The sequence below is a fragment of the Panthera onca genome, chromosome A3 (genome assembly GCF_046562875.1).
Source record: "Panthera onca isolate mPanOnc1 chromosome A3, mPanOnc1 haplotype 2, whole genome shotgun sequence".
NCBI lineage: Eukaryota > Metazoa > Chordata > Mammalia > Carnivora > Felidae > Panthera > Panthera onca.
Genome location: NC_138341.1, coordinates 80,428,850 through 80,447,900, shown reverse-complemented (window position 1 = coordinate 80,447,900; position 19,051 = coordinate 80,428,850). Strand labels below are relative to the sequence as shown.

Here is a 19,051-nt window from a genome sequence, read left to right as displayed (position 1 = left end):
TGAACTCAAATTGTCATGATATGAAAATTAACACCCTTCTGCCTGGCAGTTACTAGCAAAAGATGGGGATACCATTTGTCAAAGTCTGTCAGTAAGTAGGTTCCCTGGGGAGCCAGTGGAGCATAGTCTAAGAACTCATTCTCTGGTGCCAGACTGCCTGGCTTCAGACCCCAACATTGTCGCTCACTGGCTATGGGACTTGTACAAGTTAGTTAAACTTAGAGCCTCATGTTTCTTCAGTGGTTGATGGGGATAATGTCTCTTGGGGTTTTGAAGACTACTCAGTGAAATGTATGTAAAGTGCTTCATGCAGTGGCTGCATGTAGTATTAGAGGGTAGTTGTTGTTATTAGCAAAATTTAATATGGGCCTGGTGGGTTTGGTAAGGTGTTATAGATTATCCCAAAAGGATATTTTTCTTTGGAATATTTGTCGGCTACATTTGTCTGTGGGTGTTCATTATTTTTGGGACTCCCTTCTCTTTCCTAGTTTCACCAAAGCTGTCGTATAGGACAAGTGATTACGGCACAAACCATCTTCAATTCTTCTCCCATTCTTGTAGAACAGATTGGCAGCCCTGAGGAAGAGATCTATAAATGCTCTCAAAGAAAGTCTCTGAATCACCTTTGTGATCAGAGACAAACAAGTAAGATTGGACTGACCTTTTCAAGGTACCTATGGTAGAAATAATATTGCGGGTCATACTTACAAAGCTGATGGCAAGTTAGTGGTGTAATGCTGTTGGGGAAAATGGAGGGAACAGGTGTGAGAACTGAAATTACTTGACTCAAAAAGAAGCCTAGTATAAGTGAGCAGGGCAGAGTGATGTTCTTCAGGATTTAAGGGTTTATTGTATTCACCGTTGACCAGTCCTCTCTTCTCAGCAGATCTTTAACTGCCGACCTCACCACAATTCTCACCACCACTACCCTCTGCCACCCCACCCCTTCCCACCACCCTCCAGCCCATCTTCCCAGCACACCACCTCTACCACTCTTACCACCACCATCACCACCCTGCTCCCCATTACTGCTCCCTCAACACCCCATCCCTTCCCATTTCCCCCCACCCCTTCTTACTACTATCACCCCGATCCACACCCCCATCATTATTATTACCACCCCCAACACCTCACCCCCTTCCACTTCCCCCGCAGCCCTTCTTATTACCACCGCCCCCACCACCCCTGTCATCACCACCCCCACCCCCATTATCACCATCACCATCATTCCCCCTACCACCTCATCATCACCACCCCAACCCCATCATCACCACCACTACCACCATCATCCTCCCCACCCCCCACCTCCTGGTGCCAGCACCACAGCTACAACAGTTCAAGGCCTTGAAGAACTCTCATTGGAGGATCCTTGCCTCTTCACCAAGCTCTGATTCCAACCCACCTTTTCTCTGCCTGACTTGCTTCTCTCACCTGCGCACTCTCTGACTACCTTCCTGTCTTTCAGTCTCCCAGCTCTGTCTATAGATTAAGGAAGGAATTTGCAAGTATACTTCTGTAATCTTGCTTTTCTCGGACTTAAGGGATTACTAATCTTCTATCATTTGCTTTATAAATAACAAGAGATGATAATTAGTTTGACTCATTAAGTGTAAAGCAGTTATTATTTTGCAGCATTTGATTAAGTTTCTTTAATTATGCACCGTTGTATATGCTACTGCTCCAAAGATCAGGAGAGTTTCTGTGACACATTCGTCTCTCCACTTAATACCTTTTCTTCTTCCTATTTGCCCCTGTGGCTGCCAGTGCACACCCCAGGGGCAGGTTAGCATGTTTTCCAAGGACTTTAAGCGTCCCACGATTGAAAAGGTTGTCTTCTCTGTGGTCAGGGTGTTCAAGGCCTGCCCTGATACAAACTGTATTCTTCCCTTTATCCACCCTTCATTTATTCACTCCAAACCAAACCTGCTTCAGGAAGGATCAGATAAACTTATTTGGGGTAAGGTAGAAATGACAGAGTAGCAGTGGAGCAAACCAAACAAATGAAACTTTAAATGTGGAATTCCAGCTGGATAAAGAAGTAGGATGGTGTTGGGAGGGCAAGAGTCACCTCTTCCAAACCCTCTCAAAGGCCACTTAATAGTAATTTATGTACCTTGTACTTTTAAGCCCTTCTTCCCTTCACTGTCCTCCACCTGCCCTTTTCTCAAGACCCAACTCAAAGGAGTCTCTTTCATGAAGCGCTCCAGATTCCCTGTGCTCCCTTCTGCAGTGCCCTAGCCACACGATGTCAGCATTCTCTGCTTAGAATAGACCCCTGCCTAGCACTGAGTGTGGAGCCTGCAGAAAATTGTCTCTCTCTCTCTCTCTCTCTCTCTCTCTCTTTCTCTCTCTCCCCCTCTGCCCCTCTCCCCCACTCATCCATGCTCCCTTTCTCTCTCTCTAAAAAAAAAAAAAAACAACTTATAGAATGGGGCCCTTCCCTCTTCTCCCCCTTGTCTTCTGAATCATTAGCTTCTCAGCAGCAGGAAAGGCTAGTCACAGCCCTAATTGTCTCCCCTGCATCTAACACCATGGCATTCAGGAAATGCTTTTGGACTGAAGTGAATTGTATTTCTGCTGTATGAAGAGGAGAATATTTTTTAACCATGGAGAACATGATAACTTTCTTCAGATAGGTGAGAGATTGTTCCCTCTCTTCCCCTTGAATGTACTTGTTTCCCAGACCGCAACTCTGGAGACATACCAGTAGGTAGGATAATGTTTTTTGTTTTTTTTGTTTTTTTTTTAAAGAAGAAAACACTATGATGATTCCAGCCAAGGGGTGTAATTAGCTACATATCCCCTTGGCTGAAAGCCTCGTCCATGGGAAATGCAGTTTGTTTGCAGCGATTGTTCGAATGTGAACAGGCTGCATATGGATCAGTGCTACAGGGAAGAGAGTCGGTCCCTCCTGGCCAGCTGCGCCTTCTGGGTCAAACTTGAGCTCAGCAGAGGGGGCAGCTCCCTCCAGCTCCAGCACCTTTCTCTCTAATAAGACTGCAGAGACCAGAGCAGGCTGAAGAATGGGTAGGATCTGAGGAAAATGATGAGCAGCCTTTGCTGGCTTACTTTTGAGTCTATAATTTTTAAATTCACTCACCTGTCCTTTATTCCACTCTTCTGTATTACATGGATATCCTTTTGGCATGTGTACTGTGGAAAGAAACTGATTTTTGTCTTTCATTTTTTGGGACTATAAAAAATTATAACAACCCAGCCTTTATTCCAGAATTCTCCTTTTAGTTCTTTCTGAATGGAAAGTAGCTTCCCTATGTTTCATTGTCCTGTTTTGCTTTTGTGAGGGAAACATTCACTGTTTTCTAATACGGGGCTTGTAGACATTAGGGTTTAGGAAGTATGTCCACCTCTTGGCTCCCGGGTAGCCCCTCCTCTATGGATTGACATTGCTGTCCCTTCTACATGATGTCTTCTTTATGACATTGTTTTGGTGATTGAACTCTTATACTGAGTCCCTTGATCTTTAAAAAAGGTAGCCTAGCAATAATATCTACCATCCTTGTCTTTCTCCAAGGGACATTGTAAGGATAATTAAGGGACATATGTGTGAAACGTTTTGAGCCCAGTGGAAGGGAGAAACTATAAGACACAAAGGTATTGCTATTATTCAGTTTCATACTGTTACCATATGATCAAGGATACATTAATTTTGGAAATGGTGATAATTTCATGTTTGGACTTCTATTCCTCCCTAATCAGCATAATTGGCTTTGCCCTGAACCCTATACTTACCTCATTTTATAGATTAAAAACAAATAAAGGGCAATGATCAGAAATGTTTTTACTATGTTTTTCACTGGCTATTTTTTTTATTCTGAAAATAAGTTAGTCTTTTAAAGGTAGTTGATTAAAAAGCTTCATTTTCTGGGTATGTTATGCATTTGCAATATATAATAAATAATACTGTAGCAGTTGGCTGCCTCCACTTTCATACAAAATAAATAAATACATTTGGTGACATACATTTGAGGAATGTGATTCTTACAATTTTCACAGAAATAAGGAATAACTTTACAGATGATAGAGATTTTACCATCTGCTAGTAACAACAACAATAACAAAACAGCTCATGATACGAAGCTCTTACTGAGTCTAATGTATTTATTGGCATGCCAGGAATAAGAATTCTCTACAACTTTAGTCGACCATCCCCAGGGAAGATGACCTGACTTTCAGCATGTCAGGGGAAAGGTTCCTTTGCTTCTAAAGCAAATGACATGGGCTTTACATCGTTTGAATGGCAGAGGAGGGAAGAGGGCTAAGTTTTAATGGTGAGAAATCAAGAGAAAAGCACTCTCCAGAATTGTAAGTACCTACAGAGATTTCACTGGTAATTGGTGGAATGGTGGACTTACTGTCAAGAAGATACGGTCTTTATGAGTTAAACATTTAGTGTTGACCAAAGAGATAAAATTTCAGACATTTAGAGAAAGATGGGGCATGTAAGTCCAGACTTTCTCTACAATGACATTTGCATTAAGCAGGTGACATTTTCCTAGGCTTGACGTGACAGGTAAGGGTTGTGGTTCTAGTTAAGGATGAGGAACCAGGAGGGTCACCGTTAGGAAGGGTTAAATGTTCAGTGGAGGCTGGGGAAGAGAAACCAAAGGGAAAGCATTGAAGACGTATTAGCTCTCTTTTTGGGTTTCCTTTGCTCTCTTCCGGAGGAGGTGGGGATGATTGTCATTTTTGATTATTCTGGTTTCATCTGGTGGCATGGAGGATATTGCATGGCACAAGCATCATGGCTATCCCGTGAAAGATGGCCAGTGCATTTTTAAAAAACTGTTTATTTGTTTATTTTGAGAGTGAGGGGAGGGGCAGAGAGAGAGAGAGAGAGAGAGAGAGAGAGAATGAATCCCAAGCAGGCTCCATGTTATCAGCACAGAGCCTGATGTGGGGCTCAACCTCATGAACTATGAGAACATGCCCTAAGCTGAAATCAAGAGTCAGACAGAGACTCAACCAACTGAGTCACCCACACACTCCAATGGCCAGTGCATTTTTATTAGTAGACTATGTGTAGGTGGTCCTGAGGGTGTTCAGTCTTTCTTAGTAGTAGAAGCTATAGGCTGGGTATGCAGGTAGAACCTCATTAGAGAACTTTAGCCAGCACTGGTGTGCATCTTGGAGTGCTTTTGGTTATCTTTAAATGGATTGGTGAATGAAGCAGGTTTAGTTAAAGAGGAGCAGCTTGCCTCTCACCTCCCAACTTCTCCATATTTTTAAGTGATTTTTACTCCCTGACCCTGGAAAATACAGTAAGTCTGATATCTGCCTAATTGATTTTTGCTTTCAGCCTAATGCTAAACATCTAAGCCATGTTGCAGAGTAGGCAGTGTTTATAAATTTGTTTTCATTGCTATATTCTACATCATCCCTCCTTTTTTTTGTCATGCCTCATATTTGGACCCTCATGTCCTGTGCCCTTTCCCATTGGCCTTTGGCAAAAATGCTGACAAACTCATACACATTCAGATACCAAGGGCTGATCAGGTTAAAGTGTTTCCCCTTCTTGTGGTGTCTACATTTTTTACAGGGGTGAAGACATCTTAAGCCAGAGGAATGACTCTCTAGTTGTGGAATTTCAGTCGTCAGCCAGCAGATGTAGGAGGTATTATTTTGGGTATGGGGGCCTCTCAGAAGTCCTGAAATCATCCTAAATGACCACCTGCCTGCTCCATGTTACATAAGGCCACTTCATGCATCATACCAGTCTTGTGTGTTTGGTTGGTTTGACCTTGCCTGAGGGCAGCAAGCATGTTTATGGAAGTCTCTGTGCATGGAGTCCTGCATAGTTGGTGCTTCGCAGATACCTGTGTGTGCTGGAGAGGGGAAGAAGTACGGTGCATGGTATGCAAGCTTATTTTTCTGATTGCCAAATGCTGGTTTGGGTTCTAAAGTTAGCAAGTTCATAGTAAAACTCGAATTGTCCCCTTGGTTAAGGCTACTTCATGCCCATCCACAGCATGAGTCGTGTGTTGTCAGAGCAGTCTCCATTTGAAATCCATGGAATGTGTGTGAAAGCTGCAGTCTCATATTGCAAATGTCCACAAGCAGGGCAAGGCAATCATAGCCTCTTCTTTGAACTTGAAGCCTGGTTCTGTGAATAAGAGTGTCATTTTCATCTTATGCCTCCCTTATGCCAGTCACTATCACTATAGCCATCCAGAGAGTTCTTAGTGATCGCAATGTCAGAGCTGTGAGCCTCTCATTTGGTAAGGCTGTGGCTGCAGCCTCCGTTTATGTGAAGGTCACTGGTTGGACTCCCCAATCTAATAACTTTGGGTAACGTACGAAAGATGAATTAAAATGCTAATAGGTGATATGTTCTGGGTATTTTAACATTTCCTAATCTTAAATTTAAATGAAATTCCTTAGGTGTTCTCCCAGCCTTGCTGAAAGCATATTTAGCATTGCCCCTTAGCGAATTTAAAGTATATTCTATCCACCCGGGCAGAGCTAGAAGGATAAGCAATATTTATTTTATGATCATTTTATTTGTGTCCTCTATAGCTACATGACACAAATATTCTCTTATACTCAAGATGGCAATTCAGCTAAAACAAAACTAGACAAAACAGGATCTCACTCTTTCATATATTTCTATGAACCCACAGATCCTTTCATTATTAACAACATTTAAAAGCAGTACATTGGAGTTTGGGCACCTAAAGCTATTCCAAAGCCATTTTGTAGATTACCTTCACGTTTAAACCTTACAACGCCATGAAACATCCCTGTTTTATAATGAAGACACTGGGGTGCAGAGAGGTTGTGTGGCTTTCCCATCATCATGTCGCTGGTTATGGGAGAACCACAGTCAGTAGGTGGTTGTCCCGGCTCCCAGCTCAGGCATCTGTGCATTAGATCAAGTGGGAGCTCTAAGCAGAACAAGGTCACTTAAAATGCTTCTGCTAGGAAATGAAGACAGTGCTCATTCTGAGGGACATGTCAGTTATGTTGTCTCCACTGAGCCAGATTTACTTTATGTACCAAGCTGAAAAAAACATGTGTATTTCCTTCCTTCAGTAAACGGGTCACTTCCTTATTATTAGTTGAATTAGCCCCTTTATTTCCTCCTTATGAGGGGGAAGGAACACTCCCTTAGTCCTCCCAGTTATCTGGTGTCTGGTCACTTCATAATTGTATTTTGGGAGAATAGATATTAATTTTCTTTAACAAAAAGGCTGAGATTCTTGATGACACACCATAATTCAATTTCCGTTCTCTCCCTTCGTTGCCTGCACCCCTTCCTCCTGGCACATTTTTCATAGTTAGGAGTGATAGTGTCAAATATATCAGAAGGAAGAATTGATTCAGTAGTAGTTTGACGACTTGACTGATTAGCAGAGATCAGAAGAAGGCTCATAACTGTGAAAACCACTGCAGCATGGAGTTTTAACAGCTCTTTAGGGAGCTAGTTAATGAAAGAATCACTACAGAAACACAGCCATGCAAAAAAAAAAAAAAAAAAAAAAAAAAAAAAAAAAAAAAAAAGAAAGAAAAAAAGAAAAAGAAAGAAAGACAAGAACAGAAGCATTCCCATATAACACTCAGAGTCTATGTCTTAAGAGGAAATATGCTCATAATTTCTATTTACACATCACTGTAATTACTGTCTGCCTTAAGATTACTTTCAGTCTTCTCCTGTCAAAATTGCTTAGATATTTCCTGTTTTACATATCAGGCAGAGAGGTCTAGTACTGGTTGGAACTTGTCCTAAGGATTTTCTTTTGCTCCTGAAGAATGTAATTATCAGACACCCAAGCTCATACTGCTTGATTAGACTGGCTTTAATCTGATCCATGTTCTTATCATCACCATTTGTCCATGACCCAGACTTCTGCACTCAGGGGAATGTTTGGGCTTTAGCCTTTAACTTTTTCCTATGTGGTTGTTCTCTTTTCTTTCTCCTGATGCAGCGTCTATGAACCAGATAGAAATGTGTTACGGAGGAAAGAACGAGAAAGAAGAAATCAGGAAACTCAGCAGGATGATGGCGCATTTAATTCGAGTTACTCCCTTTTCAGTGAACCCTACAAGGTAGATGGTTTTCTGTTGTTCATCTTCACCTTCACTTGTACCTCTACTTTCAGTCTGTATTGGAAGAGTCGACCAACCAAACTTCAGCTGGCTCTCTGCCTGGTCAGCCCAGGAAGACAGCTCAGCCACTCAAAATGAGGTCTTCTCAGATCACAGATCTTGGTGTTTAGTTCACACGACTTGACTGCCTGCTCCCTCAGTAAAATATAACTTTTGCTTAATAGTGAGAGCTGCTTGCTGTGATTTTTATCAATAGTATAGACTTCATTTCTGCATTGATTTTCAAAGTCAATGCCACTTGTTATGTTTTTTTCTCAGCTATTAGGAAATATAAAGAGGTTTGGTAACATTTGCCACACATGGGTCATGCTGCAATCAGGGTACCTGATAGGGTGATGAGAAAAAAGCTGCTGGATTGCTTCTCATTTATACCAAAGGTCAGAGATACAGCTTCTCTTCCAAAATGAAAGGTCTTCCAAGATTTCACTAATATCTGAGGCTGCACAGAACTATGGATAGTTTAGGCTGGTGGCTTCTTGCACATTTAGCCCCATGTTCATTTTAAGCTTTACTCTGACTTCTTTTGCCCGTCCCTCTGGGATTCTGACAAGAATAATTATATATTTAGAAATTGGCAGCAGAACAATTTGAGCCAAATTTGAATTTTCAAGAAAAGCTTCCAAAGGGACTATAAAAAAGAAAAGAAAACCTAATCCTGGAAAGTCTTAATTGAGACTGTTGTGTGCAGCTACAGTGGTAAATTTTCTGATTTCCTTAGCTGTAGAACACCACCAAGGAGAGATTCCTTTTTGATGTAGTCTAAGGCTCTTAACAGCTTCCTGGTTCTGGCATGATACAGAGTGTGGATGGACTTCTTCAGCAAAGGACAGGTTTTTTTTGGTTTTTTTTTTTTTATGTTTATTCATTTTTGACAGAGCACAAGCAGGGGTGGGGCGGAGAGAGAGGGGGACACAGAATCTGAAGCAGGCTCCAGGCTCTGAGCTGTCAGCACAGAGCCCAACACAGGGCTCGAACTCACGAACCGTGAGATCATGACCTGAGCCGAAGTCGGACGCTCAACCGACTGAGCCACCCAGGCGCCCCAGCAAAGGACAGTTTTGATGTCATCCCCCAACTCTTATTCTGAATGTGACAAGCCTACTGTGATCAATAATGGCACCTCTCCGTTGTTTCCTGTGTTTCTGTTGTCTCTAACAAGAGGGTACGTGTGTTTCTCTTTCTCCAGACGAACAAGGGAGATGAGCTCTCCAACCGGATCCAGAATACTTTAGGCAATTACGATGAAATGAAAGACTTTTTAACTGATAGATCTAATCAGAGTCATCTCGTTGGCGTTCCCAAACCTGGGGTTCCTCAGGCTCCTGTGAACAAGATCGATGAACATTTTGTTGCAGATTCAAGAGCCCAGACCCAGCCCTCATCTGTCTGTAGCACTGCATCTTCCACACCAGCAGCTGTCCCCGTGCAGCAGAGTAAGAGGGGCACCATGGGCTGGCAGAAGGCTGGGCACCCACCATCAGATGGCCAACAGAGAGCAAGTAAGCACGGACCCAGGTTGCTTGATTTGAACAGATCTGCTAACCCAAAGAACCATAATAAAAAACCTAACCACTCTGTGTCGAGCCCCTCATCCTCATCTTCCTCTTCTTCTTCTTCTTCTTCTTCTTCCAACTCAGCACAAGGCTCTCTCAGGACCTTGCTTGGAGATGGTGTTGGCAGACAGCAGCCACGAGCCAAGCAAGTGTGCAATGTAGAGGTGGGTCTTCAGACCCAGGAAAGGCCACCTGCTATGGCAGCCAAGCACAGCAGCAGCGGACACTGTGTTCAGAACTTTCCTCCATCCCTGGCTTCAAAACCCAGCCTGGTTCAGCAGAAACCAACTGCATATGTGCGGCCGATGGACGGCCAAGATCAGGCTCCTGATGAGTCTCCAAAACTTAAGTCATCCACAGAAACCAGTGTGCACTGTACGTCATACAGGGGAGTCCCGGCCACCAAGCCAGAGTCCACCAGAGCCAAGGCCAAGCTGTCCAAGTTCAGCATCCCCAAGCAAGGAGAGGTAAGTTTTCTCAATACCACCTACATACATCTGAGCAGTTCTAAGTGACCACTGGACGATTACAAATTAAACTCCCATGTTTCTTTATTTCAGTGTGTGAACAACTCCATATGGTAGGATTTGTAGCAATCACTAAAGGAGGATGTACACATAAATAATGGTTTCCTATCAACTTTCTCAAATTGATTATCACCAAATTATTTTTAAGTTCCAACACATGCAGTTATGTGTCTACATTCATTCAGGAAAGGAATGTCTCCTTTAATATAGTTCAAGGGATTTTTTTTGTATTGTTAATGAGTCAGTGTTGACACAGATACTATATATTAGAAATAAAAGTATCATAAAGGCTATATATAAAGAGGTTAATTTTTATGTAAAAGAGTTCAGAAGTTTGATGCTTTTGTCAGTTTTGGAATGTTCGAGCACAGATTTCACAAAGTAAACCTCATAATGATTTTTAAAGTAACTATTAAATGACTCAATATTGAGGGGCACCTGGGTGGCTCGGTTGGTGGAGTATCTGACTCTTGATATCAGGTCTTCATCTCAGGGTTGTGACTTCGAGCCCCGTGTTGGACATGGAGCCTACTTAAAAAAAACACTTAATATTAAGTATGGTGCATATTCAAATGTATCAAAGTCTTGTCCATATTATAATATTTAAAATCCAGGTTAATTGATTTGCATCAAGTAAGAACTCTCCTTGTCCTATAAAAATGATCTTAGGTTATATGAAGAGAATGAAATCTTTTAGTTCAGATTCTTCTGGTTTGCGTCTTGAATTTAATCTAAAGTATTTATTTATTGCATTATAAAATATGTATATTGGATGTATAGAGTATTAGAATTCAAAAAGGCAAATCACATAATCACAGGGGTAGCAAAGAAGCCATGATTACTCACTTGAACAGTAAATCTGGATGGAAAATGAAGTTTTGTTTTAAAGAACCACATTTCAGACTATATTACAAATTGATGACAGTTGTCAAGAGCACATGAAAAAGTATGCCTGCACATTTTTTTTTGTTTTGTTTTGCTGTGATGTGGTATATTAACAAACATAAAATGTGAATTCTGGAGCATTGGATTTAAGAACTGTCCATTTCTTTTTTCTTTTTGACACAGTCATTTTTAAAGATGGAGTAACACTGCAGGATATTCTGTATATTTTAATTTGATTTAATAACCAAATGAAACACGAATGATTTGATGTTTCTTGTTGGGAGTCTGACAAGGCTGAAGTTAATCATTTCTGAGCTGAGCTATCACTTCAGAAAGCACCATGCACCAGTTGGGAGATCAACATATTACCCTTGAAGGAAAAGATATATATTTTTTTACTCTAAGGTGTTTATACAGGTTCTAAAGAAGAAATTAAGTGGCATGTATACTAGTAACTCCTTTTAATTATTCATTTATGATGGATCCCATAAAGTATTCTTAGGAATTAATAGAAGCAACACATAATTTCTGCAAGCATTTATGTTTTTAAAAGTTTGTAGGAAACACACATTAATATCACTTTACAAAATGAATTTATCAAGCCCTTTGATTTTTGTTGTCATCAAATGACCTGGCAAATTAAACATGGCTTATCCTTGAACAGAGGTGGCTGCAACCACCAGGAATCCTTTATAATTGTAATCCCAATTGATTCCCTGTTAAAATGATTTTTATGTGCCAAAGAAACTTCAAATTTATTAGGTAGTAATTTATTTATTTACTTTGTAACTCAATGAGTTGATAAAGCCCTGGTTAAAAGCCAGTTTTTGATAGCCAGTATAATCCTATGAAGATAACTATACAGTTTTCATTAGGCTTTGGGTATGTCATTAATAACATGGACACTTTCAGGACGCCTTTCCAAGACCCCAGATTGGGAATGACACATTGTACTACGGTTCAGTAATCACAGAAAGAGGGAAATGCCTAGGATAGAAAGTCATACCAGGAGAAATTAGAGCTTTTAAAAAGGAAGTGTTTCATTTCCCCCATGTAATGACATCGAGCCAGTCAGCTTGCTTCCTTCCTAACATTCTATACTGAATACTCTAAAGAGGTCAATCAAGCCTGGTTAGGAAAAGGTAAGAAGTGTCATTCGTAAAACAAAGTTTTAATTGGTGGATTTGGTTTTTTTGTTTTTGGTATGAGAGATATACAGTCCTTATTTTAGCAAAAAACTTTGCATATTATGGAAAATATGATAATTTGAATTTTGCAACACTTGTGTGTTTAATCAGTCTATTATAATAAGAAAATGAATCTTTCCCAGTTAGCAGCAGAATAGTATCTATAAGTTACATTTTCCATCTTTCAGACTCAAAGAGTTTTTTTGTTTGTATGTTTGTTTGTTTTAACAGTACTCCGAGAGACCCTTTTATATATACCCTTTTGCAGGTATATCATTATTTATAGGACATCTCTATAAAATCCATAATCATAGCACAGAAACTGAAGAATTTTATCAGCTAATCAGTTTGTACTTTTATGGGGATATTTGCCTTTATTTTCTGGAGAGAATAAAACAAATGTGGCAAATAAGAAATATTAATGCCTATTTTTTTTTTACGCAGATAGTACCTATATAAAACTGTTCTCTTGGGGCGCCTGGGTGGCTCGGTCGGTTGAGCGTCCGACTTCGGCTCAGGTCATGATCTCACGGTCCGTGAGTTCAAGCCCCGCGTCGGGCTCTGTGCTGACAGCTCAGAGCCTGGAGCCTGTTTCGGATTCTGTATCTCCCTCTCTCTCTGCCCCTCCCCTGTTCATGCTCTGTCTCTCTCTGTCTCAAAAATAAAATAAACGTTAAAAAAAAAAAAAAAATTAAAAAAAAAAAAAACTGTTCTCTTGATAGTACTGACATTAATTTTCAATGAGGTAAGGAATGCATTATCTTAGGGAAATTTACAGAGGCAGTGACCTGAAAGGAACTTTCCTGATTTGACTATACTTTCCCAGGGCATTAGGTGTAGAATAAGACTTATGCCTGTGTGAAGGTTTTGGGGGCTGAAAGGAAGTGTTAGGTAAAAATGACGTAAAGACAAGGGAGATGCAAATATAGCTGTATGGCATTGTGTAGGTACAGTCCTCATAAGAAATCAAATCAATGACTAGGTGTAATGTGATGTGAGAAATTGAAAAAAAAATCTAAGATGTGATCTCTATGTGCAAGAAATTTACATGAATTGAATAAATTAGACTCCAGCACTTAGCTTTTAATTTGCAATTTCTCTCACGTACAGTCCAAACTAAATTTAAAATTGGCCTTCTAGTCCTAGAAAATTTCCTCACCTTCATAATCCTTGTGGTAGAAAACTATTCAATGTTATTTTAAAAAATTGAGAATTTGTGAATCTCTTTTGCCTGATTTTACACTTCATGAAATTTTTCATTCTTTTTCTTACAACATCTGCACTCTATCTGCTGCCATGGAGAATTATTTGTTATAATTCTTTAGTCTTCAATAATAGGTAATTAGTGTGGAAAAATTCAGTGCAATTTGATGTGGAAGTTAAAGACCTCAAGGGAGTTCCTTAACTGATACACCTGTCTCCTGGCTGGTTTTCCCCAGCACAGTTTTGTGTTTAATTTTTGAAAAACATATTTTTGTTGTTATAGCTGAATTTTTGATTCTTGATGCCATCCCTCATTAAGTGAGCCTTCCCTGGAGTGCCACTTGGAAGGGTGACTAGCGTTAGGTGAGGGACATAAGAAATGACTGCAGCATGTGTTCTAGAACATTCTTGGGTAGGGCACACTAAATCTTATTTGCAGTTGAAGAAAATTTTTTGTTTCACATACACACACAAAATTGATGTTTTGCCCTTTACATGTAATTCAAGATCCAGACACTGGGGACTGTTAACCTAGGAGTAGATATAGGTTTTGTGGGACCTAAAATAAATACTGTCTTGGGAGTTTTCGTTAGGAAAAAAGGAGTAGAAAAATTATCTTATGCTTGAAATTTTTACAAAAACATGCTTTAACTCATTGCTAGAGCCCCTCCTGGGGCCTTGGAGGAATGTTCACTTATGAGGCCCTGAAGCTCATGCGTCATTAGCTTCATGCTGTATCTATCCTTCACTCATGGAATAATACAAAATTATTATTAAAATGATAATTTTAGATTTGAAAAGAGTACTTTATATTGGCCTCAAACTTGGTAGAATTTAAAAATACATATGTATATGCTAGGTGATACAGGAAGACAGAAATGGGACAATCCTATAAAAAAGCCTAATATGCAGTGCCACTGAGACAAAGCACAGGAATATGGGCCTCATGGGCTATGAAATCAGTTTGTTCGGCAAGTTACAGCTTCACTGGTATTCCAAAACATACACATTTTAGTTTCTGTTTGTTATTAATTTAATAAGTAGCAGTGACTTAAGACCACTCTCACAGAGGGCTCTGATGGCTGAGAATAGAACACATCTGAAAAGCCAGGGAAAGAAGGAGAGAATGCAGGACCTGTTGCTCTTAGTTTAACCAATGATGAGGAAAGAGATACCTCAATTTGAATATCAATTAATAGACTGTGTGTATATTAGGACTTTTCCTAGTGGTTGATAATTCATCCACAAGAACAGAGACACCATTTTTGGCTGGTCAGAATTTTGTTAAAATAAGTAAATAGTTGAAGATGTATTGATTAATCAGCATTTTCACAGTGGGCATTTTAAAATCACCATTTATACCATGAATAAGAACAGAAAGATAAAGCACTGTGATTCCACAAAATAGCTTCCTAGAAAAGCAATTAACTGATTTTTTTCCCCTAAGTTCACAGAAGATAAATGATGTAGGCTTCCTATTTCCTGTCACTCTTGGTTACCTTTGTATGAAAATGGATTTCTTCCAAATTAAAGTCGGCACCAGCCTGTCGGACGGAAAAGGCATCTGCAGAGCAATGTGTACATTACATATTCATGCCAGTCTAAATTTCTTAATTACATTTGAGATGTATAATGTTTTCAAATGGAAGCATGCTATCTGATGGCTGGTTCATTGATGAAATGAGGGTGTATGTCCAGATTGGAGACTCGGTTTCCCTGACTGTTGTAGTTTCATCCTCCCCATCGTCATCACTTCCATCCTCCTTCAAGAGGCCACATCTTGTGGGGCAGTGGGACAGCGGCAGGGGGAGCGGGGGGGTGGGCTTAGTACCAGCACAGATGGTTCTCCTCTGCGCTTCCTCCTCCCCATGTAATCCGTGCTATCTGTTCCCGGAGTGAGGACGTACACAACTTGTACCCTGTAGACTTAAAAGAGGGAAGACCCACAACTTTGATCTCAGATATGAAAGGACTTGTTTTCCATCTTATAGATGGGTCATTCTGAAGGTCAAAATGAAGGCTGGCAAGTGGAAATGTTTCCATATTTTTTGGTACTTTTATGTTCAGCCAGCGAGGCCCTGAAAGGTAAAGCACTTAGCCACTTAAAAATAACTTCAGCTTCTATAACCCTTTATTGAAAACTTTGAAGAAAGCATATTAAAATGTGTCTTGTGTGAAGGTGCTGGTGTCCTTTTCCACCCCCTTTCCTCTCTGGGTTCATATTATAAAACCACATTTTCTAGCCATAAGGTAGTAAACTACTCCCAATGATGGAGGCATTGAGGGTGAGACCCGGAGGGAAGCTATTAGCAAGTCCCCTCTACTTTCCCTGTATATTTTCTCAGTTCTCATAAAGTTTCCTCTCCCGGAAAGCATCTGGACAGATTACGGGGCTGTTTTCTCTTAAACTGCAACCTTATGTGTGTTGACTCCAAACCTGGGGCTAATCAAGAGCCTGAGGCATCTGTGTTTGGAGCCACTTGAAAAGATGGTATATAATCCAAGAACCTCTCCTACCCTGGAAAAAATATCACTTAACAGTCCAATGACAAAAGCCTCCTCTTTTGTAGTTCGTTTGTTCTTGGTTGGAAATCCTGGGCAAGCTTTCAGATACGTAGGATACATGGTGGAATCCTGATGGCTCTGCAAGGTGTAGGTTCAAATCCTGGCTCTCCCACTTATTAGACATGTGGCCCAGGGCAAGTGGTTTAACTTCTCTGGGCCTCAGTTTTCTTATATGTGGAGAAAATGATAATATCTATGTGTCAGAGTTGCTGGAAAGAGGAGTCAATCGATGAGTTGAAGAATGTCATGTACTTAGCACAGTGACAATATAGTAAGCATTCAGTAAATATTGGCTATATTACTCTTCCTAGAAATACCTCTGAAATGACAAAAGCAAACAAGATAGAGAAATGATAGTATTGGAAGTTGGTGTGTGTGTGTGTGTGAGCGTGAGCTAAAGCGAGAGAGGCAGAGAGATGGGGAGAAGGGAAAAGAAGAATGAAGTTCCGGAAGTTTTTTGGTGTTTATTTGTTAGAAATAATGGAAATCTTGAAGACTGAGATTATCCTGGATTAATAGCACAAAGCCTGAGTGACATGATTCTCTCTTATTTAATGCTTAGCCCCCTCCTGAGATTTTATTGCCAAGTCTGGGATCGAATTTTCTCTCTCTTCCTGTGTATTTGGCTTTCCTGAGCTATTATTACCTGTAGTGGAACATATCACACTTGAGCTTTATTTCCAGTTAAATGAAATATAAAATCAACAAGATATGGGCTGAGGAAAAGTGTTAAAATTTCCAGGTAGTATTTAGAATGACTCACTGAAATAGATCTCTTTGAAGCCACACAGTATTAAATAGCAAGTTTAATTGGGCCGAGGAGGAGAATCACTTACCCACATGATTAGCCAGCATTACCAATACCTTTATGGTAGATGAGAGTGCAGTTTCCCTGCTGCCAGTCACACACTCTGTCCTGTGGCTGCAAGTGTGACAAGCAGCGTGCCAGCCGCCCCTGGATGTCGCAGTTTTCCATTTTGGCCAAAGGTCAGGCTTTAGGATCAACAGAGGTGTTGAGAAGTGATACTGACTGGGACCTGTGTCTGCAGTAATTGGCTTGATTTTAGAACAGAATGAGGAGTGTGGTTTCTGGAGCTAGATCTTCTGAGTTTGACTGTCAGTCCATTGGCTAGCCAGATGACCTTGTGTCTCAGTGGCTCTATCTGTGACACGGAATCATGACTAGTAAGCCAGGAATGCCTTAACAAAGTACCACAAATTGGTTGGTTTAGAACAACAAATTAATTGCCTCACAGGACTGGAGGCCAGAACCCTGAAATCAAGGTGTTGGCAGAGTTGATTTCTTCTGAGGGCTGTGAGGGAGAATCTGTTGTAGCCTAGCTTTACTGGCTTGAAGATGGCTGTCTTCTCCCTGTGTCTTTATGTTGTTTTCTCTCTATGTGTGTGTCCTAAATTTCCCCTTTTTGTAAGGACATCAGTCACACTGGATTAGGGTCCACCATAATGACCTCATTGTTAACTTGATTACTTCTGTACAGACCCTATTTCTATCTAAAATTTATAATTGTGAAGGACACAATTCGATAAACAGTACCTGATAGCATTTTATAGCGTTTTTATGACTATTTAATAAGTTAATACTTGTTCAGTGTTTAGAATAGTGTGGCTGGCACATAGTAAGCTCTTAAAAATCCACAGTAACAATAACTCAATAATGATTATAATTATTATTATTTATAGTAGGTATGTTTACTTCACATTTACCTTCTAATATGCTCAGCCCTAGATGTTTTGAGAGCTCAGAATCTGGAAATTGAGGTGAGGTGGTGAATTTTACTAGAATATCCATGTGATAAAAGCAAGGATTTTGTTTTGTTTTTACTGGAGTCTGTTTACTGAAGTTTCCCTAACTGTGCCTGGCACATTGTTTGTGCTCAATAGGTATTTATTGAATTAGTTAATTAATTTAAGGATATGGGTGAAGGAAGTCACTCCCCTCCAAACACTGACCTCCTCTCCTTGGGGCCTCAGTAATTCCTGCAAAACCTTTTATGGGAGGAGAAAAGCCAAACACTTCCAACATATAATTTATAGCTGCCGTTACAAAGAGAAATGGGAACCATATTTACTGATATATGTAAACACAGCCCATGTAAAATAAACCATAGAGCTATATGCTGGCCTCAGAAACAAAAGCCAAAGCAGGCGGTGTCTCTGCCAGGGATGTTATGTGCTCTGCCTCTTTTTCCTTGTTCTCCTTTGTTTGGTTTTCCTGAGCAGAAACTCTGGCCTCGGGGCAGTGTGTGCGGTGTTCTGTGTATGTGCTGCAGGCAGATGCTTGTTTCTCTGGCCACATGATGCCAGCTGTAGCATGAGGACTTAGGAATGAGGAGGGTGGTGAGGGGGCCAAGGGACAGTGGGGAAGAGACCACATTTTCAAACTTTCTGCTATGTGAATTAAGTTTTAATGGATTTGAAATAACTTGGAATACATGGGGTTCTTAGAGGTACTGATTTCCAGAATGTCCCTTTGGCCCTTTTTCTCTATATGTCATTTTGTGCTTCATGGATCTTGTTTCTGTCATGATTCATGTTTGACTTATTCATGGTAATGCGTTATTTCATAATTTATGTAAACATAGTCCACACATTTATCCAGAGCTCTGTTTATTTGTTGTCTTGGAGACATATCCTTCAGAAATATTGCTGGTTACATAGCATTTGGGTCCACATAGCTAGTGGCATGCCTATAATACACAGTAAATGGTTGACTCTTTATCTGTGTGACAGAAGGCTAAACAGTAGAAAATAGGAAAATGTGTGCATTCAGTTACTGATCTATATAAGCCCTGGAAACAAATATAGATCAGCCACTCCCTTCCCCCCCTTGTTCTTGGATGTCTTGAAAATCTCACAGAGAGAGCATGGGCGAGGGAAGGTCTACTCCAAACCTCCTGTGGGATGTTTGACTACTCTCTGTGACGTCCTTACTGAGGCTCATCCTGTTTGTGCTCAACCCCGACAGCTAAGAGGGAAATTAGCACCT

The 19,051-nt window shown here is 40.5% G+C and overlaps 1 protein-coding gene across 4 annotated transcripts in view; it reads left to right on the top strand.

Moving 5' to 3' along the window:
• The window catches only part of AFF3 (ALF transcription elongation factor 3), a 571,024-nt gene that overhangs the window by 122,521 nt on the left and 429,452 nt on the right, over positions 1-19,051 (top strand). For 3 of the 4 annotated variants that reach the window (XM_060645344.3, XM_060645354.3, XM_078444385.2), the window contains exons 3-5: positions 5,558-5,632; positions 7,944-8,064; positions 9,311-10,144. In XM_060645344.3, coding sequence (XP_060501327.1) covers positions 5,558-5,632; positions 7,944-8,064; positions 9,311-10,144 — 1,030 coding nt within the window. The remainder of the gene's footprint in view (positions 1-5,557; positions 5,633-7,943; positions 8,065-9,310; positions 10,145-19,051) is intronic. The other variant, XM_078444386.2, reaches the window with a different exon arrangement.